We start from the raw sequence: 25,185 nt of genomic DNA, 5'->3' as shown, positions 1-25,185 counted from the left end.
TTGATCGAGAGTCAAATGGTGGAAAAAATTGTCGAATTTTTTTTTAATTATTATTGTTTTTAAAGGGGTGGGTTAACCCCTCTTTTCCTATATTAATTTTTTTTTTACCAAACAAAACTAAACAAATATATAAATAAATAAATAAAAAAATTCGACCATTTTTTTTTCGACCATTTGACTTTCCATCAAATGGTCATTCGATCTTTTATTTTCGACCATTTGACTGGACACCCTAGGAAGTTCAAAGTAGCCAGAGTTGATAGTGAGAGGTGCAGAGTGTTAGAGTTCAAAGCGGCCGGGTGGCAAAGTGACAAAGTCCAGAGGTGGCAAACTCAAGATGATGGCTCTAAAAGGTGGCAAAAACTCAAAGTGGCCAAGTTCTGAGTAGCAGGTCCCCACCGCGGCACAATTAAACAGCGTCAAACCGCACAGCAGCAGCATTTCAAGAGACAGAGCCCACATGTGCCAACATTCATGTTGAGAAAGAAGAGGATCACAGTGGCAGAAATTAAATGAGACAAGGTGCAGAGTGGGAAAAACATCTCTTGGGGTAAAGTACAAAGTGAGACATCTCACAGTGGCAAAATTCATAGTTAGGAAGGTCCCACAATGGTAATATTTCATCTTAAGACTGACAGCAGCAAAATTCAAAGTGACAGAATTACACAGTGCCTAAATACAGAGTTAAGAAAGTCACAATGTGGTAAATTCACAGTTAAAAAATTGACAGCAGCAACGTTCAGAGTGACATAATTTTGCATGGACAAAGTTCAAAGTCAATATTCACATCAGCTTAATGAAAAAACGACATAATCTCACTGTGGCAGAATTCAGAGTGACAAAAGTCCCATAGTGGGAAAACCAAATTTAAGAAAGTCTCACAGTGACAAGATTCAAGGTTAGGATGCTCACAGCTGCTAATTTAAAGTGACAGAAACTCACAGTGGTAAACAATCAGAGTTAAGTTAGGGATGTCCCACTGTGGCAAGATCCAAAATTAGAAACTCACAGCAGCTAAGTTCAAATGACAGAGTCTCACAGTGACAAACTTCAGAGTTAAGAAAGTCCCACAGTGCTAAATACAGTGTTAAGAGAGACCCTCAGTGGAGAGTTCAAAATAACAGAAACTTGCAGTGGCAACATTTTAAGTTAGAGTCTCACAGCAGCAAACGTCAAAGGGGCAGACATTTAAAGTTAAGAAAGTCCCACATTGGCGAAATGTAAGGTTAAAACTTCAAAGCAGCTAAGTTTAAAGTGAGAGAATCTAACAGTGGCCAAAATCAAAGTGGATGTTTATTTGTATGTTTATGTTTGAATATTTATAATGAGCCTTAGGTCCTCCATGGCAAAAAACAGAATTACTTGCAAAGGCTACATTATAAAGTTTAAAACTCATAGCATCTAAGTTCAAAGCGACAGAATCTCTTCGTAGAAAATTTAGGAGTTACCAAAGTCCTACAGCTAGATACATTTAGTGTTAGGAGAGTACCAGAGTGGGAGAAATCAAAGTTAAAACCTCAGAGAACTTTGCTCAAAGTGATAGAAGTTCAGAGTGGCAAAATGTAAAGTTAAAACCTCACAATGGAGCATGTGATGCTGGAAATGCCTTTTGGAGGGAAAGGGTCTCCTAATCCTTGTCCTACCACTTCTCTGTGTGTGTTTTCTGTATGTTTTCTGCCTCTGATGTCCAACCTGGATCTCAGGCAGTGCAGCTCTTCATGTTTCCTTTTGGTGAATAACACCAATGGGATACCCTTATGGTACCCATGGGTCGGGGTACAACCTTGTACACCTTATGTGTATTTTTGGACACCTGTTTGTTGCCCACAGAGCATGGCATGGGTTGGTGGCAACTACATGCTGACTTGACAGTGGCTCTGATGGCCCTCCATTTCTGGGACTCCCTGGCCCTGCCATAGGAATCAGTGGATTCCTGGACAAAGGCAAGATGGCCACTGTAGCCTCTTGGGTTTTTATTACCTTTACACCTTGTTTCCCAATGACCTGGGAAGCACCAACTCTGTCCCTTTCTCCCTGACTGGCTTTTGGGTGGAAAGACCATATATGGTTCTGGGGCTGCCTCCTGTCAGACTGGATCCTTCCCATGGACTGTGTGTTGTGGGTACACCCTCGGTATAGGAACTGTATGATGGAGTCTGAAGTCAACCCACATTCTGTGTTGTGGGTGTCTGGTTTTGGTTGTGTGAGACAATACATGGGCCAGCCCTGAATGAAACTGGAGTGAATACAGTGTTCTGAAAGGCTGGGTGCTTACTCCAATCCCCATTCTGTGTTATGGGTGTCTGGCTTGGGTGAATGACCGGAATGTCTGTGAACCTGATTGACTGTCTGTATGAATACACTTATGCACAATTGGCTGACTGAGCCTGGCTCAGCCTGAGTGAATCAGGAACAAATCTGTATAACTAGTGACCTTCACTCCCCAATTTGTTCTGAAGCTGAATCTTGAAACTGAAGTTGTTCTGAAGCTGAAACCTGAAGATTGAATTCTGGGTCTAGTCCGAGGAAGGGGTCTGCAGCTGCATTTCTTCAAGGAATCCAAAGACTGCTGAGCTGGCCCATGGTTGGAATCAAGAGAGGACCTGGATAGGAGACCTCTTCCTGAGCTACGAGGGTCCATCTTACACCTGCTACTCTTCATCAGAAGTACTCTGGAAGTCATTCTTGTGTGCCTGCCATTCGGAAAGGGGACTTCATGAATCCAGAAGAGGAGTGCTTGGACATTTCAATCCAAAGAAGTCCAGTTGTGTCACTTAAGGTCTGCAGGGGTGTTTGTGACTTCTGAAAGCCAGATTGCTATATATCACTAAGAAGAGGGGGTACCCTGGCATAGTGCTGCTTGGCACCCATAGCTGCAAAAGTTCCACCTGATCAAAGAACCTTTCAATGGACGTCCCGGACACGACATCTGACCATGTTTTCTCACCAAAAAAGATCGCAGTTCACTGTGTCCAGAGGAAGGTCCGCTGGTTAGTTTCCCACCACCAAAAACTGAAGAAGACGTCCCAAGTGTCCAGCCTTGGTGAGGGTCCACAGTCCAGTCTGCTGATTGAGTCCAGGTCACCAAAAGCCATCCAGTAGTGCTGTGGCTGCAGAGATGAAGAACCAAGAGTCAGTAAACCATGAGGTCCTGAAATTCAACACCTACTTCTACCAATGCACCCATCACGAGCTTGGCAGTTAGAGACTTTTTGCTATATGTTTCTGGAAGGATAGGTTTGCTGTCGATGGTGAACCCTAAGGATTTTGCTGAATCTGAGAGTTGTGGATCAAGTCTTTCTAGGCTAGTATCGTTTAGCTATTTTGGATGAGTTATTGTTTGGAGGGGAACCAATGAGGACAAATTTGGTCTTGGAGGGTGTTAAGTTTAGCTAGGCAGTCGTAGGTAATCATAGAGATTACTGATGTCCTGTGAGCCTTTCTCTCATGTACAACTGAGTATCACCTGCGTATCCAATGGCTACATTGGGATCTTTAAGGAGGGTGCCCAGACTCTTCAAATAAAGGTTAAAAAAGGATTGGTGAGAGGATTGAGGGACTATACAGGAGCCTGGTAGTGTGTTAGAACATGATGTGTTCATCCGGATAGGCTGGTGTCTGCCCAAGAGGTAGGAAATAAACTAATTCAGGACAGCACTAGTGAACACCTTCCTTTCAGCAAGGAGGGAGAAGAAGATGTGGTTGTTGACAGTGTTGAATACTGCTGAGAATCAAGCGGGACAAGGACATAAGAGTCATCCATATGCATCATTTGGAGGTAATAATCCACCACCTGACTGGTGGCTTTCTTGATGCTACATTTGGGACCGAACCCCAACTGATAATTGTATAAGAGATGCAGTTGCTCTATCCGGGTGAGTAGTTGTGTAGTGAATCCATGATTTTGCTGACAAACGGGAGCTATGTGTTGGGCCAGTAGTTGGCCAGGTCATCTGGGTCTAAAGAGGTCATGTGAGGTCAATCTTGAGAGTGTCCAGGAATAATGTGTTAGTGAGGAAGGTATGAATGATGCTGAGATATGCAATGAGTGCCAGGCCCATCATTTGTTTAATGATGGAGCATGGATGGTACCGTCAGAGGAGGAGCAGGTAGGGTTAAGGGAGGTAAGCATTTTTAGTAGGTCTGGTTCTAATATGTATCCATGTAAATTAGACAGTGGAGAAATTGTACCTTTCTTCCTTTTCAATTAAATGATCTGATAACTAAAAAAAAGATCATTAGAAAACTGTGCTAAGTAAAGCCAACGTTTGAACATGCGACCAAGCTCTTAAATTGTGGCCGAATATGTTGGGGAAAACAAAGGAAGTAAGGATTCTTTGCAAACATTAAATGCAGTTGTGTAACGTACTGATTTTATTTATGGCATATTGTGTTTTTGTATCATGATGAAATCAAATAAACATATATGACTGATTAATAGTATCACAGCCCTTACTGTTTTAAATGTACGTGTCCAGTCACAGTTTTTTAAAGGAGCCATACATAAAGCCTGACACCAAGGACGTACATTTGGGCTTTAGCTTATTCCCCTTTCCCAAGTTATGATTTCGCTGTGATGGCGGAGAGACGTCATCAATCTTGGGAGGGACAGGAAGGACCATGAAGTGATATGTTCTCAGCATGGCGTGCCCAACTTTACAGTAACGAATTGTCTTGATAGGTACAGGGACCTAGCGAAGGAGCTCTTGCTAAGACCTGATTGACACTATTGGACCATTTGGCTGATGCTTAATCACCATCATGCCAGATGACCTCTTTGTAGGAACCAGGCCCATCCACAGCTCCACGCTAATTGGATCTGGAAAAGACACTCTTCTTGTACTGAGAAATAAATGTTAAGTTCAAGACCGCATGTTAAGGTAGAATAAATTATATACATTTGGTAATGCTCCTTCTGAGCAATACATTATTCCTCTGACAGATTCCTCATCTTTTGAAATGCATCTCCAATCACAGACTGCTCTGGAGACTTTACCTAGCCCACCATACTGAGCGGCACAGCTCTTCAATAACTGTGGTTTGTGCCACTGGCTACTCTATGCGTTGGAACTGGTGCCACTGCTACACATCTGAGAATATGCCTATCCTTTACCTCAGCCTGTTTGGTCCACAGTTCTGACCCGGTTATCCAGCACACAGACACAAAGGAATGGTTGAACTGCCAACAAGAATGAAAGAAATCTGGTTGTGCAGAAGAATGGAAGGTTGATGAGGCATCTAAGGCTGGAATCCTGTATCCATCAGGAAGACCATTACCCAAAGAAAGTAACTTGTTCTTCTAATTAATATCTTTCTCCCACAGATTCCTCATTTCTTGAAACATTTATGTGGCCATACTGAAAACATGGGTGGAACAATGCAAGAAATCTGTCATACAGAAGGAAGCTTTGGAAGACCAAGAACACTACCTATGCATATTCCCCTGCAATAAAGCCAACACAGTAATGTTTTCGACAGGCATGAAGTTTGCCCATGTAGTTGCCTGGAACATTTCTAGCAAAGGAACCCTGTGTATTCAAACCACATGACATTATCACCCTCCCAAAACACCCTCCCAAAACACACAATAAAAACACCCAATGTTGGGAACTGCACTTAACTCATGGCACCAAACCCTGAAGTGAAGCAGTACGTCCGGATTGTGCATCGCTGCAGCAATACAGTATGTATCCACTATCTGAATGGCAGTGAATATGCTTTATAAAAACAGCGCTTGAAACCAGCACTGGTGCAACCACGGATATTGCCTTTATAGCAAAAGAGCATATTAGGAAACAGTGTCTGTATAGCATAGCAACAAACAAAAACGTTTGGGACAGTACATCTCAGTAAATGGGATTCTGTCATAGTTGGAGTGTTGCTGACATTAGGGCTAGTGGTCAAATTCATCAGAGGAATAGGGAGCAGAGTTTGGGGCCGGTGCTGAAGGAAAGAAAACAATAGAACCGTGGTGGGAACAGAATGATTCTCCTATCCGCCATCACCTCTTTCTCCTCTTCATCTGCCTCTTCTTCCACAGTATCTTTTTTTCTCCCCTGAAGAACACTTTAGAACCATGGTCTCACTAAGGTTCCTAGCTAGAGAGCCTTGCCACTTGGCCAAGCTGCCTCTACCCATATAAGTCTTGCGCAATGCCATTAAGACCGTGGCAAACCGCTTCCTCACTGCCTTGTGGTGCATTGGCTGGCAGTAACCATGCTTCTCTGTGCTGTTGTCCTGTCGTAGGAACTAAAAGCACCAGTGACAATGAGGAGTCAGAGAAAGATGCTTTTCTGCCACAGTCCTTGCAGGGCTTAAAGTGGAATTTAGGAGAAATGTCGATAGAAAATATTTTAAGGGTTTGTTCCAAAAAATCAATTCCCACATCTGTGAAAAACTAACTGAAGAAAAAGGGCGCGCCTGGCAAGCGTTTATAGTTGCCAGGAGCAATCCACCCTCTGGTGCCTATCACTAGTTTCCAGACCAGTCTCAGCCTTGAGATATATTTCAAGAGAAGGGGAATCTGTTGGAGAAAGGTATCAATTAAAACACAGTTTGTGGGCAATATTGTGATGATGAATCATTATTTAGCATACTGCAACAGGAGCCATCTATACAAACATGCAGTGATGCATAGAACACACCCTTTCCACTTGTCTGGTTGCAATTCAATCTTGGATGTCTTCTCACTACCTTACCCTCAATGCTGGGAAGACTGAAGTTATAACGCCACACTCCCCCCAGGTAGGATAAACAGACTAATCTGTGGTCTGGTGACTCAGGATCTGTTGTGTGTAGACAATGCGAAAATAAGGACAGTCCCTCTCTGACGCTTAGGAGCCCTGTAGGAACAAAGGCGACACAGGAACAAGTGAGGGCCAGCCCCCAAATAGGGAAAAACCCCAGGGAAGTGTTAAAAAAACCTGTAGTTCTTCAGTCTGGAAAGGTGTTGGATGCAAGATAAGGAGCCGTGGGTGATGAAGACTGCCGCAGGAGCAACAGAATTCTTCCTCTCAGGACATGAGGTGCAGCTGTAGCGGTTGGAAGGCTGCAGCCGCGGGTGAACAGTGACCTTTCCTTTCGGTATTGCAGTGCGGCCATAGATTGCAGGAGCCGATGCTGGGGAAAGGAATCCAAGACAGGTGAAAGGGGACGGCGAACCAAGAGTAGAATGCCGGCTGCCATAGGAGGTGGTAAGTATAGAAGACGGGAGACAAGGTGGAGAAGGAAATAAAGGGAGGTGAAGCACACTGTGAAGATCACTGCGGGAAGCAAAGTTAGCGAGACGGGCGATACAGCATGTTCTCCTAAAAGCAAGAAGCGACGTACTTACCTGATTACTTGCATGAGTTAAATAGATTGAGCCTCATTACACGTTGTCCGGTAAGGGAATACCGTTACCGGTAACGAAATACCGGCAACGTTATTTTCCCAAGCTGCTCACGACCCGGACCCACCGCTATTAGCGCACCCGTAAAGTACGGTGCCACTAATAGCGGCGGTGCCGTGTGCGCGCGACCCCCACACCGTAAATAGCGCCATGGCGCTAATAGCACGCAATCACAACCCATGCGTGCATGGCAATACCGGCATCCCAAAGACCCAAAAAGCAGTTACCAGCATGACGCTAATAACAGCATCGAAAACCACATGTTAACAGACCTGAGCAGGGTTCCCATCTGCCACAGGTGGACACAATCGGCACAGGTGGAGGCAATGGAGACAGGCAGTACTAAAGAGCACACCACACCCCTTCCCACACCCCTTCCCACAGCAAGATGGTCCCAATACCAGCAGCATGACATGGGCTTGTGTACATTATTGCAGTGCAGCAGCAACAACAACAGGCAGCACAGATGAGACGAAGGAGGAGGAGGAGGAGGAGGGCAAGACTGGCGCAGCAAGCACCACCAGGGCACCCAGAAATACCACAAGGGCAGCCAACAAACCCCCGGATTCAAGGCAAAGATGACCATGGCATGTGTAAGTCTCATCGGATAGAATGTGCCCATGCCACCATGCAACCACCAGATGAGCATGATGTGGATGTGGATGAGTATGGGTGAAGTGCCCCGCCTTGACATGCAAGAGGCGATGGCACGGCGGGGCAGGATCTGCGTCAGCATCTGAATCTGGAATAGCATCAGGTACAAAGGTGGGATATCATGGATGGAGAGATGTGCATTGTTGCCATTGTGCCCATTTTGAAGCCCACAAAGGCCCCTGTCCCAAAGAAAATCACACATACACAATGATGGAGACCAGGCCTGTGTTTCAACCTCAGAACAGTGTATTTCAAACATAATATGAACAGAAAGTGCTTGACCCCAACTGTGCAAACGCCCTTACTCCCCTCCCCCCACAACACCCCCGAATACACCCTTATCCCCATCCCCCCACAACACCCCCGAATACACCGTTACCCCCCTCCCCTCACAACACCCCCGAATACACCCTTACCCCCCTCCCCCCACAACACCCCCGAATACACCCTTACCCCCCTCCCCCCACAACACTCCCACGTGAGCCCCCAGGCGTGATTGTGCCCTTCCCCACATGTGGCCGATAGTCCCTGATGGCCCTATTTGTCAGTGCCTGCTCCGTCTTCGGGTGCCTGCGATGTGGGGCGCCTCAGGTTGCGCATGGACCGGCGTAGGGGGCTAGTGTGACGTGAACTCCCCGAGGAGGCGGGGCCCTGTTCATCCGTGGTTGGTAGCAGGCATCTGCGCTCAATTGCATCTGCAATGCGGTTCATGGCCTGTCTTAGTAGGCCCATTTCAGTGCAAATGCGGGTGGTGCATGCCTCCATGCACTCCCTTGTCTGCTGTGCAAATGCACCAATGTCCTCCCTCAGGCGCCCTGTCTCCGCCACATGTTGCCCTACTAGAGCAGTGATTTCGGTCTGCCTCTGTATCTGTCATGATCTCTGCTTCCAAAAGGTCAGGGTTTTCCCAACTCCCTTGGAAGCAGATCCATAACCCAGGTTCCGAGTGCCAACCAGTCCCAATTGGGACCTTTTGGACCCAGTCCTGGCGCCAGTGGCACCAGGCTCATAAATATGCCCAGTCCCAGCGCTGGAAGCGCCGGGCTCATAATGCTTGGGTGGACTTACCTTCAGCAGACCATGCTGCTTACTTGCCTGCCAGTTGAGCCTCTGATCCTCTTCTGTTTGGAACTGCTTTTCCTGTTGGGTGGGGCTGGAGCCACTCCCTAGATTCAGAACACTGGAACTCTTCTGGAAGGCAGGAACTCTTTTCTTACCAGGAACTCTTTTCTTACTTAGGCGTGGCTGTGGAAGGAGACACCTAAGCACTACAGGAGGCTATTTAAACCACACCCGGTGGATGAATCTTGCTTTGCGTTATTCTGCAACCTCTGCAGCAGAACGCTCATCGTGTCTTCTGCATCCGGTCCTGGGCCTAAGGAAAAAGGCTTACCATCCTGAATCCAGTCTTCAGCAACACCTATAAAGACAAGAAAGAACAGGTTAGCATTCCGGCATCTGAAAGGCAAAGGCTTACCATCCTGAATCCAGTCTTCAGCAACACCTATAAAGACAAGAAAGAACAGGTTAGCATTCCGGCATCTGAAAGACAAAAGTTTACCAACTCTTCGCACGCTCCGGAGGCCTTCGGCGCTGCATCCCGCATCTGAAAGACAAAACAAGGTGCGTTTAAAGACATTGGGGAACTTTAATACTCACGTGCCATTACTCCTTTCCACATCTAATCCAGTGGGTATTCCGGCACCCTGCAGCCGCTCCGAACTCGTACCTGCAAAATAAAAAGACAGTTAGAGCGCATAGTGAAGCAGGCAACAAGCGCTTACTTACGTGCTTCCAGGCGCTTCTATTTATCACACGGGCTCCATCTTCAACTCACTTCAGCCCGTCATCCGCCATCGCCGGAACCCTGCAAAACAAGAGACATCATTACTAAAGACTTTAAAGACATTTGAATGACTCGAAACTTACCGTTCGTGCAGTAAACGACGGACAGCAGTCCTCTGAAGTCAAGAGGCCTGCGCTACCTATCCAGTGAAGAAACTGGTTACAGCACCCTGCCCCGAGGCAGATGGAGAGCTCGGCATTCACTTACCTAAGGTGAGAGCGTTAACCTTTGGGGGTCTACAGGAGAGGAGAAGAGGAAAGAGATAGGGACACCCCAATAACCCCAGTTCATTAACCCCATATTTTCTATCTGCAGACATCTTACTCTACACGTCAGGCATACAGTGCACAGAGGTCCAGCCCAAAGAGCCAACCGGGTGCTACACATCACCTTTGAAGATACGGTAGTCGCCCAGTCAAGACCGGCGCCTCTGCGAGAATCAGGTGAGCGTTACAGAACGCAAAGCCTACCGCAAAACTCTCGCCCAGGCGCTATGGAAACCTCGGATACTGACCCCCTAGCCCGGTTACTTGGGGAACTAAGGGCAGAAGTGCATGCAGCTCGTCAGGAAACTAATGCTCTAAGAAGGGAACTAATTATTTCCAAGGAGAGAACAGACAATCTTGCTAGACAAGTGCTACAGTCACAAGCCGGACAGACCCCGTTACCCGCATCAGGGGCAAATCTTCCTTCAACATCCTCTATGAATCCAGTGCAGATCAACCTACCTGGGAATGTACCTCTGGCTCCGCCCGAACGATTTTCTGGTGACCCAAAGAGGTTTGCAGTATTTATCAATCAGTGCCGGTTGCACTTCTTATGCCGGCCAGCAGCCTTTCCAACTGATCAAGCAAAAGTAGCTTTTGTACTTTCGTACCTTAGTGGCAATGCGGCAGACTGGTCGATCCCTCTAGTTAATCAAGATGATCCGGTTCTCCATGATTTTCAAGCCTTTCAGCTTAGTATGGAAAAACTGTTCGCAAGACATTCACAGGGGCAGGCCTTGGACAATGAGCTTCTTTCGTTGCGACAGGGTAATCAAGACCTTTTGGCGTATATTGCATCTTTCAATAGACTAATAGTGGAAACTCAATGGCCTGAGGACAAAAGGATTACGCTGTTTTATAGAGGTCTACGTGGAGAGCTCAAAGACGTTTTAGCCCAAGTAGTGAATCCCCCACAAGACTTTTCGGATTATATAGACTTGGTCGTTCAAATAGATCACAGGCTGCAGAACAGGAAGGCCGATCGTTCCAAGTTTGATGCTCGAGTATTTTCCAAACCGCCAACTCCTTCCAAAGGAGTAGACTCCGGGGAACCCATGCAAATAGGGGGTCTGAAAGGTCCTCTAACACAAAGGGAGCGGGAAAGGAGGAAACAGTTGCAATTATGCCTATATTGCGGAAACTCAGGGCACTTTCTTCGAGACTGTCCGGTGAAACCTGCCAAGAAGGCAGTAGGAGCTGCAGTTACCAAAGTTACAAACTCTGAGCAGGGAAACGACCTCGCCCGACAAGAATAGAGGTCCTCTTGCCGAGCGTGAAAACCAGTTCCGTGACCTCGCATTTCGTGATACCTATGGTCCTCATTAGCCCTGATAATCCGGATCGATTACATGCAATTGAAGCTTACGTCGACAGCGGTGCCATCGGCAATTATGTGGATCATGAAATGGTTTTGAGGATGAATCTAACTCTTTGTCCCAAGGCTGTAAAGGACGTCATTACTACGGTGGATGGTACGGAGATAGCCTCCGGGCCAGTAACGCATACCACTCAAGAGGTGACGCTAGTAAGTCAAGATGGACACCATGAGAAGATCGTGTTCGATGTGATCAAGGCCCCTCAGTTTCAGATTATTCTAGGAATACCTTGGTTAGAGAAACACAATCCTCTGATCGATTGGCGAGCAAGAACGGTCCAGTTTCCAGAATGTGTCTCTACTTGTCACCCTCCACCTGGTGTTGCACTGGCCGCAATTTCTTCAGAGACTCCCCAGTTACCTCCCGAATACCTAGAATACCAAGATGTTTTCCGGAAGGATCAGGCTAACTCTCTACCTCCTCATAGGTCTTATGACTGCCTGATAGACCTGATACCTGGATCTACTCCTCCTTGTAGTAGAATTTATGCCCTCACCGAGCCTGAGAACCTTCACCTTCGACAATACCTGGATCAATACCTGGCAAATGGGTTTATTCGTCCTTCCAAGTCCCCTGCTTCTTCAGCTTTGTTCTTCGTTCCAAAAAAGGAAGGAGACCTTAGAACTTGTATCGATTATCGCTCCCTGAACCAGATCACCGTTAAGAATAGATATCCGTTACCTTTGATCCCTGAACTCCTGGACCAAGTCAGAAAAGCATGCATATATACAAAGCTGGATCTTAGAGGAGCTTACCACTTGGTACGAGTAAAAGAGGGCGATGAATGGAAGACGGCCTTCCGCACCAAGTATGGGCTATTTGAATATCAGGTCATGCCCTTCGGACTTTGCAATGCCCCGGCCGCCTTTCAATATTTTATGAACGATGTCCTCAGAGAGCTCATAGATGTATGTGTTGTTGTTTACATTGACGACATCCTCGTTTATTCTTCATCGGAATCTGAACATCGGAAACACGTGAAAATGGTCCTCGAAAGATTGCGTCAACACAAACATTTTGCTAAGTTGGAAAAATGTGTTTTCAACGTGACTGAAGTTGAATTCTTGGGATTCATATTATCACCTGGCGGAGTGCGTATGGATTCAAACAAGGTCGATGCAGTTCTCAAATGGCCATCACCATCCTCCGTAAAAGGTGTGCAAAGCATGTTAGGCTTCGCTAACTTTTACCGCAGGTTTATCCCCGAATTCTCTCGAATAGTCCAGCCCATCACTGCCTTGTTAAAGAAAAACAAACGTTTTGAATGGTCTACCGAGGCGGAACAAGCTTTCCAGGATTTGAAGACTAAATTTATCTCTGCACCAATCTTAAAACACCCTCGCCCCGAACTCCCCTACATCGTGGAAACTGATGCTTCAAGCCTTGCCATGGGGGCAGTTCTATCACAAAAGGACCCGGTAACCAATCAGTTGCATCCCGTGGCATTTTGGTCCCGCAAATTCTCGCCTCCTGAAATCAATTACACGATTACTGACAAGGAACTTCTGGCTATCAAGTCTGCCTTTAAGGCTTGGCGGCATTATCTGCTGGGGGCCCGACACACCGTTACTGTGATTACGGATCACCGAAACCTGCAATATTTGAAGACCGCAAAAGCCCAATCCTCTAGACAACTCCGTTGGGCATTATTCTTTGCCGAGTTTGACTTCATAATTACCTATCGACCTGGTACAAAGAACGGTAAAGCCGATGCCCTTTCTCGGATGGGAGTGGAAGAACACTTGGTCAACCCTAAACCTGTACCAATCATTCCCGAACAAAGAATTCTGGGTGTAATCGCCACAGAATCCATAGAGGAAGTTAAGGATAAAGCCCGGCAACTTGTAACTCCAGCAGACATACAGAATTGGCATCTGCAGGGAAAGGACTTTGCAGTAAAGGACAACTTATTGTATTTCCAAGAACGATTATACCTACCCAGCACAGATTTACAGAAAAAAGTAATCTCTTGTTATCACGACTCTTTAATGGAAGGTCATCCCGGTATAGCCAAGACCTCAAAAAAGATCAAGCGCTACTTCTGGTGGCCGTCTTGGAAAAAAGATATCAGAGACTTTATAATGTCCAGTGGAGTATGCGCCCAAAACAAGAGTCAAAAGGAAAGACCAGCAGGCCTCTTACGCCCTATTGACATCCCACCTCGCCCTTGGCATACGCTTTCTATGGACTTCATCACCAATCTACCTCCATGCTCCGGATACAATACGATTCTAGTAATCGTGGACTTATTCTCCAAGATGGCGCATTTCATTCCGCTCAAAGGCTTGCCAACAGCAGCAACTCTGGCCCGAGAATTTCTCGAAAACATCGTCCGACTGCACGGTTTTCCTTCGGTTCTAATTTCAGATCGAGGTAGTCAATTTATTTCTCATTTTTGGCGAAGTTGCTGTCGGTCGGCTCAAATTGATGTGAGACTATCGACCAGTCACCACCCTCAGACCGATGGACAAACCGAGAGGACCAATCAAACTCTGGAACAGTATTTACGCTGCATGCTGCAACAAACTGAAAAAACTTGGAAAGATATCCTTTGGATAGCCGAGTATGCCTACAATAACTCTGTCCATTCGGGAACTGGGAAAACCCCGTTTTTTCTTTTGTACGGCAGTCACCCTCGAACCTCGGAGTTGGATCCCCTCCAAGATCTTGAAACACCAGCAGTAGACTACCTGCATTCTACAATCACCCAAGCCTTTAAGGAAGCTGTTTCTCACCTTCAAAGGGCTAAAGAACAATACAAGAAAGGAGCAGATCAACATCGGAAGGAAGCCCCTCACTATCAAGTAGGGGATCAAGTCTGGTTATCCACCAAATATCTATCTCTAAAGGGGCCACGCACATTCAACCCAAGATACCTTGGTCCCTATTCCATCACTACCATAGTAAACCCAGTAGCGGTCAAGTTGGACTTGCCCCCGCACATGAAGATACATCCGGTCTTCCACGTCTCTCTATTAAAACCCGTGCAACCTCAAACCCGACTAACCAAATCTCCAAAACCTATCCTAGTGGATGGAGAACTCGAGTTTGAAGTCAAAAGCATTCTGGACTCCAAGATCTCCAAATCTAAACTATTCTACCTAATTGACTGGAAAGGCTACGGCCCCCAAGAGAGATCCTGGGAACCTGCTGAATATGTCCACGCTCCTCGCCTAATCAAAAGATTTCACCGAACATTTCCTGACAAGCCAAAACCCCCGGAGAAGCCCGGTTTGGGAGGGGCCTTGAGGGGGGTACTGTCATGATCTCTGCTTCCAAAAGGTCAGGGTTTTCCCAACTCCCTTGGAAGCAGATCCATAACCCAGGTTCCGAGTGCCAACCAGTCCCAATTGGGACCTTTTGGACCCAGTCCTGGCGCCAGTGGCACCAGGCTCATAAATATGCCCAGTCCCAGCGCTGGAAGCGCCGGGCTCATAATGCTTGGGTGGACTTACCTTCAGCAGACCATGCTGCTTACTTGCCTGCCAGTTGAGCCTCTGATCCTCTTCTGTTTGGAACTACTTTTCCTGTTGGGTGGGGCTGGAGCCACTCCCTAGATTCAGAACACTGGAACTCTTCTGGAAGGCAGGAACTCTTTTCTTACCAGGAACTCTTTTCTTACTTAGGCGTGGCTGTGGAAGGAGACATCTAAGCACTACAGGAGGCTATTTAAACCACACCCGGTGGATTAATCTTGCTTTGCGTTATTCTGCAACCTCTGCAGCAGAACGCTCATCGTGTCTTCTGCATCCGGTCCTGGGCCTAAGGAAAAAGGCTTACCATCCTGAATCCAGTCTTCAGCAACACCTATAAAGACAAGAAAGAACAGGTTAGCATTCCGGCATCTGAAAGGCAAAGGCTTACCATCCTGAATCCAGTCTTCAGCAACACCTATAAAGACAAGAAAGAACAGGTTAGCATTCCGGCATCTGAAAGACAAAAGTTTACCAACTCTTCGCACGCTCCGGAGGCCTTCGGCGCTGCATCCCGCATCTGAAAGACAAAACAAGGTGCGTTTAAAGACATTGGGGAACTTTAATACTCACGTGCCATTACTCCTTTCCACATCTAATCCAGTGGGTATTCCGGCACCCTGCAGCCGCTCCGAACTCGTACCTGCAAAATAAAAAGACAGTTAGAGCGCATAGTGAAGCAGGCAACAAGCGCTTACTTACGTGCTTCCAGGCGCTTCTATTCATCACACGGGCTCCATCTTCAACTCACTTCAGCCCGTCATCCGCCATCGCCGGAACCCTGCAAAACAAGAGACATCATTACTAAAGACTTTAAAGACATTTGAATGACTCGAAACTTACCGTTCGTGCAGTAAACGACGGACAGCAGTCCTCTGAAGTCAAGAGGCCTGCGCTACCTATCCAGTGAAGAAACTGGTTACAGCACCCTGCCCCGAGGCAGATGGAGAGCTCGGCATTCACTTACCTAAGGTGAGAGCGTTAACCTTTGGGGGTCTACAGGAGAGGAGAAGAGGAAAGAGATAGGGACACCCCAATAACCCCAGTTCATTAACCCCATATTTTCTATCTGCAGACATCTTACTCTACACGTCAGGCATACAGTGCACAGAGGTCCAGCCCAAAGAGCCAACCGGGTGCTACACATCACCTTTGAAGATACGGTAGTCGCCCAGTCAAGACCGGCGCCTCTGCGAGAATCAGGTGAGCGTTACAGTATCACAGCTGAGAGCCCATGTTGCATGTCGGCTGCCGGTGGTATGGCTGATGCGCCTGGATCCATTGCACTGTCATCAGGTGTGGATACCTGTGTGCCCCATGACACATCATGTGTGTGGGTGGGTGTTCCACCTTGGCTAAACGGACCTGGTGAGAACATCGGGCTTGACAGTGATGTGCGTGTCGGTATGGGGCTGTGACTCAGATCCTCAATGGCAGGTTCTACCTCCGCATCCGAACCTGGGGCAGTGGCTGCTGCCTCACCCATTGAGCTGGTGGCAGCAGAGTGCACTTCCCCAATGCTGCCCTCACTAGCTGGGAGGCACACTCCTGTGGGTGCCACGACGGCAGCAGGCATGGCCTCTGGCTGTGTGGAACTGCTGCTCCTGTTGCCTTTCTCCCTTTGAACCAAGTCACTCCTCCCGGGACCCCTAGAGGATGTGATGGTGTCCCCCGTGGCATCCCTTCTGGCCTTTTTCCTGGGTGCGGGAGCAGGTGTTGAGGTGCGTGCCTCCTCAGTATCCGTGTGTGAACCTGCAGGGGTGAGAAAAGGGGTAAATCATCATCTATGGGTCAACCTGATTTATGCAGGATGCATACGTCATGCCGTCCAATGCATTTGGGGCTCTTCAGTGTGGAGGCAATTAATGGGGATGTTGGCTGGCTCGTGCATGAGTGGCCCTGTCTTGGACAGGTATGTGGTGATGCATGCATGTCTGTTTGTGGCTGGATCCACGGCATTCATATGGACACATGATTGGGGAACCCCTCACCCTTCACTGCGCATTGTTTGGTGTATTCACTCACCTCCATCCGATGTCATGGGCACGCCATGCTCCATATCTCCGACCCCTTCGATCGATTCGACCCCAATCGTGGAGGCACATATCTCCTCCCACTCCTTCAGCTTCAATGGGGACTCTGCACCACCTCCTGTGCCCATTGCCATGTTGCAGTTCACTGTTAATATATTCCGCACACGGACCCGGAGGTCGTCCCACCTCTTGCCGCAGTCCTTTACACTCCGGGTGGTAGTGCCCACCGCACTGACTTTTTGTGCGACTTCGGCCCAGATGGCCTTTTTCTTAAGGAGGGCCTCATTCTGCATGTCATTCACGAACACTACTTCTGCATTGGCAGCAAGTGTGGTGGTCAGCATCAGAAGCTCCTCATTGGAGAATCTTTCTTTGCACTGGCGTTCAGCAATTATTTTTAGCGCCTTCGGCATCTTCGGGCTATCCGGTATGGTTCCTGGTCGGAGTTCCCTGGATATATGTCCTGGATGCAGAGGATGGCAATGGATTGTGTTTTTAAAGATGGCCACCGTGCTCTTTCCCGTTCCTGTGCGATGGCGTAATTTCCGGTTCCGCTTTGTAACGGTGACCGGTAATAGCGGTGACCGCTATTTACAGGTGGCGGGAGGGCGGAGGTGCTATCGACGGTTGGACGATGCCGTTAAGGGGCATTTTGGGGGATTTAACGGCAGGGCGGTACGGTCATTTACGGCATGGCGCTATGCTCGTGTCCGCGTACTCGTAATGGGACGCTATTAGCGGCCTCTTGTGAGGGCGGACACGCTGATAGCGCCATGCCGCTAAATTCCGATTTTTACCAGACAACGTGTAATGAGGCCCGTTGTCTTTATTCTCCTGACTCTTGGGCGCCATCTTGGGATAAACTAGAGAGTTGAATGTGGAAACACACAGAGCCCTAACTTGGTACCATCTTGGATATCCCGAGATTCCATAAGGATGTCTCTTTCTCCACTTATGCCATACAGACAAGGTGCTTGAGGTGGTCTTAACAGAAGTACTGTTTTTTTCTCGCCATCTTCCACCCTCTTTTATCTCCTTTCCCCATCTAAACTTCGATGTTCACCTATGGCCCGTAATTTTGGTCTTTACTTCGACACAAATCATTCCTTCTCCCATCACATTTCATTGACCTCCCGTTCCTGTCGCTTTCATCTCTATAATATTTGCAAAGCGCGTCCATTTCTAAATTTCTTCTCTAATTTTGTCTCAGCTCTTTTACTGTTCGTCTGCTCTGTTTGGACTTCCTAACTCCTGTCTTGCTCCCTTAAATCAGTCTTTAATTCCCCTTTTCGTCTCTGTCTCTTCTCCTGTGGAGGGATTCTATCACTTCCTCCCTTGTAAAAGTTGGTTGGCTGCTTTTCCATTCTCAAATTATATTTAATTTTCTGTTTCTTGTCTACAAATCTCTATATACCCTTGCTCCCAGCTATCTTATTGCACTACAATAAATATTTTAATAATAAATAAAAAAAATAACCCAACATCTGCCCAAATCTTTCACTTCTCTAAACAGTTGGAAAGCCACATTGCTGGTTATTAGTATTGCAACTCCACCTTTCATTTGCTGTGCTAATGAACATTGGGTTGAAAAAACAGAAAAGATCCTAGACGTAAATATGGTGGACAAAGAGGAGTTAATGTCCAATCCAACAAAGTGTAAAATTAAACTGCAAGAAAATGATTGGATGGAAACCATCGTAAAAGAAATCTAGACGTAGTAAGACCATGGGCCTCATTCCGAGCATGGCGGTAAGGGATAGCGGCCACCGCTAACGAGAGCGGTGGCGGTAATCCCTTACCGCCATACTCCGAGTTCCCTTTGCGCCATGGTGGTTTTAACACCTGCTTTTAGCAGGTGTTAAAAACCATGGCGCTAAGGGACCTTGATGTAAATTACGCCACCGTAATTTACGGTGGCGTAATTGACGCCTTCCCCACTCCCATTATGCCCTATGGGGCATGAATGGGAATGGGGAAGGGTAAATGGGGATTGGGGAATTACCGCCCCGCCAACCTTGGAATGAGGCGGTAATTCCGCCATCCACCAAGGCGCTGCCGGTCCGGGTACGGCGTCAACCAAGGCGTTAATAGCGCCATTGGTTAGCGCCGTACTCGGAATGAGGCCCCATGTCTAGAAATGGAGAAAAAAGGACTAAACAAACCACCACAATACCTATTAAAATGTCCCTCTCATCGTTACCGGGATTTACTGATGAGAGTGCGATTAAATGTACTTGCTACTGAGGAAGTAAAACTGGCCAGGCACCAAATAATGTCTGAGCAAGCATACTGCCAATTTTGTGGCTCACAGGATCAAACTGAGTCACTTTGCCATTTAGAAACAGCTTGTACAGCTCTTACCCATCTGCTCACTAAGTACTTGCAAGTTCACTGCATCCATCAAGTTACATCTTTGGATTTAGAATGGTGGCAATGGTTCTTGATCCGAGAACAAGTGAGTATATGCTTAGCCATTCTCAAATTCCTCGAGATCTCATTGTTGCTTAATGGAACGAGTGAATGATCCTGATGGAGAAGATCTAACTGCTCTTGAGTTCATAAGAATCTTAGTAGAGTAACTTGGGATTATGGAATAACCTAGATGTGTAAGCATTTGTTCTTGGTAGTGAATATTGCAAGGATAATGCTACTGGGTGACGTTCTTATTTTTGTTCTGTTGTACTGAGATTTATGTCTATGAGGTTTTGAAGATTGATGTGGATGTTGTGTTTTAAATGTAAATGGTTATTTCACTGAATTGACTTTGAAGTGCAACCAATAAAATGTTAATAATAGAAAATGACTGCACTACTATCCTTCTATATTCCTTCTTGCTCCCTTCTCTCCTCTTCTCAATGTTTACTACAGGCTCAGCGTCCCCCTTGTACTCAGTTTCATTTTCACTCCTTTGAACTTCTTGGTCCCCTTCACTGCAATGCTCTTCCACTATCTCTCCGTTCTATTTCTATTTATTCCCGTTTCTGTCTTTCTCTGAAATCACATCTGCATCAACATCCTTGAGTGATTGTTCCCTGGATTTTATTGTTTATTCATTGTTATTCTATGTACAGCGCTTTGGCTTAAGGCGCTTAATAAAACACAAATAAAATACAAATACACACTCACAGTGACAGATAACTGACATAATTTAAATAGATGGTAATAAAAAACATATTTGATAGTTTCATTAGACTTTGATATATTACTCCCACTAACGAAAGAGCAATGCCAATTTTGAAAATCAAAGCCAATGTCAGTGGGTAAGAACGTGAATTGTGAATGTGAGTTGTTGACAGGAGTTTGTCCACTGCTAAATGTGACCGCAAAACATATTTACCTCAGATAATATCAATGGAGTCCTATGATTAAAATGTTTGGTGATGTTCAGCAAATGGGAAAAATAGCTTAGCAATGCACACATAGTATCACAATGTATTGCAGAAAAATGTTTACGAAATAAGATTGGGATTTTGAGCATTTACAGTTTAGCCTACCTGTGTCTCAAAAGGTGAATGAATGTCTTCCTCTAGCATACAGGTCTTATCCGTTTAGCTGGTTTCAAAAGTTGCTCATATTTTGGCCTGCAAGTGTCCAATATCAAAAGACAAATGTTTAAGGTTATTCACAAACAGATTATTGCATTGTTGAGCTCATTGTGTAAATGGCAGTGTGAATAATGAGGGAATAAACAGTAATAACAGGCAGTGTGGTGCCATCCAAAAAAAGAGGGTTACTGCAACTTGGACTGTGCAGTGAAAACAGTGGCCCCAATTAACTTTCCAGTGTATCATTTCATGTACACCCACCCCTTCATACATTAAATGGTGTACCTGAGACAATTAAAATGACCACTTCAATAAAACACTACTATAGAATTAGAGAAACAGGAAACCACAACACTGGTTGTAATCACCAATGGGAAAAGGACCAGCTCAGGACTACACTGTCAGAATCCAGGCTTCTTGCATACTGCTCCTCAACCACATGGCCACAAGAAAGTATATTTGCACCATGGTGGTTTTGGAAACTCCCAGCAATCATATCTGCATGGAAAGTAATTCCATTAAGCATGCCAGACATGTTAGTAAAGTAACCAAACCAGCAACACGTATCAGAAGCAGGTCAGGGTACAGGAATGTTTATCTGGTTGGGTCAGGTTTGTGACCAGGGCGGCCCAACTACCATAGGAGTAGCCTAAGAAAGTTCTTCTGTTAAACCAGATTTCTCAGATCCGCGATCTAGCAAAAGATGTCTTCCAGGATCTGAAAAAATCAATTTGCACCCTTAAACTGGTTTGGGATCTCATCAGGAGTTGGGCAGAGTGGGAAAATAGAGCGGTAATGCTATTACTGCCACATTAACCGTTACGTCCAGTCCCGAGTATGACCCTACCTCAATGCATTCACCTACAGCTCTGAGCTGGAGGTGAATGCGCTGGCAGTATGGGCATTTTCGGTGATACTACCGCCAGCGGTATTTGCACTGGCAGTTATTTCACCACCCATCCCCACTGGGTCCAATGGACCCAAAGGGAAAGGGGGTTTTACGAACTTACTACTACTTGTGATCCGGCACGAATTGCGCCGGATTGAGTAGCGGTAATGCTAATTGCGTTGGAAAGTATTCCAGCGCAATTACCGCTGGGATACCGCCCAACCTGTGATGAGACCCTTAGTCTGTTCAGACTGATTTATAAGGTGCACAAGCCTGAATTGAAACCCAGGTTGCAAGTAGCAGGGTTGACACATTTACCCGCAAGACTACTTGAATGTATGATAAAGTTGATTGCACTCTGTGGCAGATTGAAGGCAAAGGGATCCTTGGGCAAGGCTGACAGATGATCCTGCGTAGGTGGGTCATGGCTGTGGAACCTATGGTGGGAACAGTTAATGGATGTCACAAGTGCAACTAATGTTACATGTTTTAAAAGTTGTCTTTGTCTGCTATTGGAGCTGCATGTTTAGGGGTATGACTGGCTGGAAACAGCCTGTTCACCTCACCAGGTTTTGCTCACATAAAGTGATTTGCCCAGGTTCACTCACTTGATCGTCCATACACTCGCCCATCTCCATAAGGTAAACTATTACCAAGGCAAGAAAAATGAGAGCTGTATACTACAGAAACCTTAGTAAGAGTCAGATAGATTAATCCCAATGAATCATGCCCTAAGACAATTGTTTTGTACAATTTTTCAACATAATGCTTTAAATGAGCTTTAAATAAACAGTACAGAGCAATAGAAATGCATAATAGTGTGACAATATCAACCTACCTATCTTCCCTTCCCATATACACTACCCTTTCTATTCTATCCACTCAACCTTCACCTATCACCCCACTGTCCACTTCCATCGGCCCCACCTGACCACCATTCCCATTTACAACCACTCCCACCTCTCCCACCATACCCCCACCATGTCTTCTTGGCTTGGATGGGAAGAATCAAGGATGATGCACTTTTTCTTGTCTTTTATTTTTGATTATCTTTTCGAATTTCACTCTATCTGTCTACAATCAAACACGGTACGTTGGAGCAATAATTTTGATGTGTAAATAACCATTTATCATGGTACTTTCCACAACTTCAAATGTTCACAAATGATGTATATGTTGGTGGATATTATGACGTGTTGGACAAAATACCATAAATTAACATGTATGTATATAGTGCCCTAGCCCTGAAGACGGACATTGTCTGAAATGCATCGACAATCAAAACAAATGGCACAGAATTTTTAGGATGCACTTTTTGACCACCAATTATTGAAATGTAGTGGTGCCCACCAACAATCGTCAAGAATCTAGGATGATGCCACCTCTTCTGCTTGGGCTGAGCAATGAGGTCCCCCATCCTTATTCCATCTAAGAGGGTGTGCGCTCAACAATACCTCCCTGAATACAGTGGTCACTCGCAGCAGGCCCTGAGGAGAAGCTTGTGGTCCAGCCATCTTGTTGTGAAAGACAGCCCCCTCCTCCTCAATGAATAGGACATTTGGTTTTGAACAAAATGACATTTTGCAGCATATTTTAGTTGAGTTGATGGAGTGTGGGAGTGGTAGCATGCAGGAAAGAGTGGGATTAGGAGATAGATAGTGCAGGTTGAGGGGTTTCCGGCCTCCTGTTAATACTCCTGGTTGGATGTCGACAGGAGGGAGTGCCACCCTTCCCCTGCCACCCCTATACATGATTGTCTGGTACATACTGTTTATAATATGCAATTGTCCATGAAGACATTGACATGTTTGGCGTGTTTACTTTGCTTTGCTATTGAATGTCACAATTTCATTCCATAAAGGCGGCCTTATATTTTTCAGAGAATGATGTGTGTGTGTGTCTTCTTGGTGGGCCCTGAACCCTGCTCTGCCCATCTGTTAAACCATGATTGGTGCTTTTTTTAATAGCTCATACTGCAAACTGAATCACTTCTAGGCGCACCTAATGTTGGCAGGAAACATACTGTGAGATTACGAATTTGCTCAGGATTACACACTTCGGTTAAGTAGTAAAGCCAAAATGTGAGCCTACCCTGAAATATGGGCACTTAACCACACATCTTCACAGCTCAAATTGGTAAAAAATATGTATTGAACTTTGGTTTTAAATACCTAAAATAATACAATCCCGAGTCTTTGCACACAAGTCACTTTTTGAACAGAATTCTAAATGTTACTTATGCCCCACTTAACATAGCTGCTACTCTGTATGTAAAAGGACTTTTAAGTGGAAGGGATGATTTTTAGGCACATTTTTTTCCAATCTTATGAACTCTATACTTTTAAACAAATGATTGTAAGCCATGAACATTAAATGTTGATTATGATTGTAAGTTTCTGTATTTGATTTTTCCCTTTCCCTTTCTTTTACCATTTATTTTGTTTCTTTTTCTAACTTCACTAATTTCTTTTGTAAAGGTTTGTAATAAACCATAAGAAATTACAAAGAAATACTCAGTTCTATACAGATTGCTTTAAAATGCACAAGTCACATGATAAAGCAACCTGACAATGTGTACATCATTGTATAAATGGGTTGATGAAAAAGAGTATTGGGGTAATTTTGTTTTGAATCCTAAATTGCATGGAGGGGACCACTACTGTTTGCACTTCTTTGAAAAAAGAGCCCCTATAGGCAATTTGAATTGTTTCCACCAAGTATTGGAAAAGTAAATAGTAAAAACATAAGCAAAATCGCCTTTTATCTTCACTTCACTCTAGGTGTCTAGAAAAGTGCAAATCGCTCCTAAAATTAATGATTTTGAATCTGTTTGCTTTTAGATATTTTGCATTACAACAGGAGCTCATTTACAGAGTCAATTAAGTCATTCAACGCTCAAAAGAAAGCTTAGATACACCATAAGCTGGCCCAATACAGCACACAGTTTGATGTTACTTGTGACAGAGCTAGCTCAAAGAGTACCCAATGGGGTATGTTTCAGCAGGGAGGAGGCAGGTAGTTGGTGGGAATACCACAGGGATTAACATGGCAATGGATGGGTAAACAACCAAACGCTTCCATAGAATGTGTGTCCCTCTTAATCCTTTCTCTAGTCTATCCGTGGTCCAATGCAGTCTTTCTGGCTTACACCTAATAGCCTAATTCAAAGCCTCGCACCAAGTCACGTTATGATTTTACTACAGTCTCCCCTCCAGAATTACATTTTTCTTACTACCAACCTTATTGTTTCACTTCTAGTCAAGTAGTTTATGCAGCAGAATATATACTATGATTTATAATTTGTAAAAGCCCTCAGGCTTCCATACCATTGGTTGCAAATCAGCCATGGCCTCCCTGACATCAATGTGAGCAGCCCTGCCCAAACTGCTGGACCACAAGGCCTACAAATGCTTGCGCTGGCTTGTGTTCAAGTAAATGTAATTTTTCTGGGTCCTCAGTGGTGTATGCACCTACTGCAGGCATATGTGTCCAGCCATCATCACCTGCCATTTGTTGTTTGATACAGTTAACCATCCTATTAACCATGATGGGAACAACATATATATCCCCACAAACAAATACATACTTTTAAATTACATAAATCAACTTGATAGGTTTTGAACTTAGGGCCATGGCTGGTAGCATGTCATGCAGTTGGATGGGAAACAGAGTAACTCTTTGCACCAAATAATCAAACCAACTCAGGAAGATAG

The 25,185-nt window shown here is 45.6% G+C and overlaps 1 protein-coding gene across 3 annotated transcripts in view; it reads right to left on the bottom strand.

The window, feature by feature from the left end:
• LOC138510563 (uncharacterized) overlaps nucleotides 1-25,185 on the bottom strand; it is a 1,136,503-nt gene that overhangs the window by 10,857 nt on the left and 1,100,461 nt on the right. For all 3 annotated transcript variants that reach the window (XM_069626321.1, XM_069626322.1, XM_069626323.1), the window contains one exon: nucleotides 20,533-20,619. In XM_069626321.1, coding sequence (XP_069482422.1) covers nucleotides 20,597-20,619 — 23 coding nt within the window. In that variant the 3' untranslated portion in view covers nucleotides 20,533-20,596. The remainder of the gene's footprint in view (nucleotides 1-20,532; nucleotides 20,620-25,185) is intronic.

Source organism: Ambystoma mexicanum, chromosome 6p (assembly GCF_040938575.1).
Source record: "Ambystoma mexicanum isolate Mex_15411 chromosome 6p, UKY_AmexF1_1, whole genome shotgun sequence".
Classification (NCBI taxonomy): Eukaryota; Metazoa; Chordata; class Amphibia; order Caudata; family Ambystomatidae; genus Ambystoma; species Ambystoma mexicanum.
Note: the sequence above shows the minus strand (reverse complement) of the source record. Positions and strands in the feature narration are given on the sequence as shown.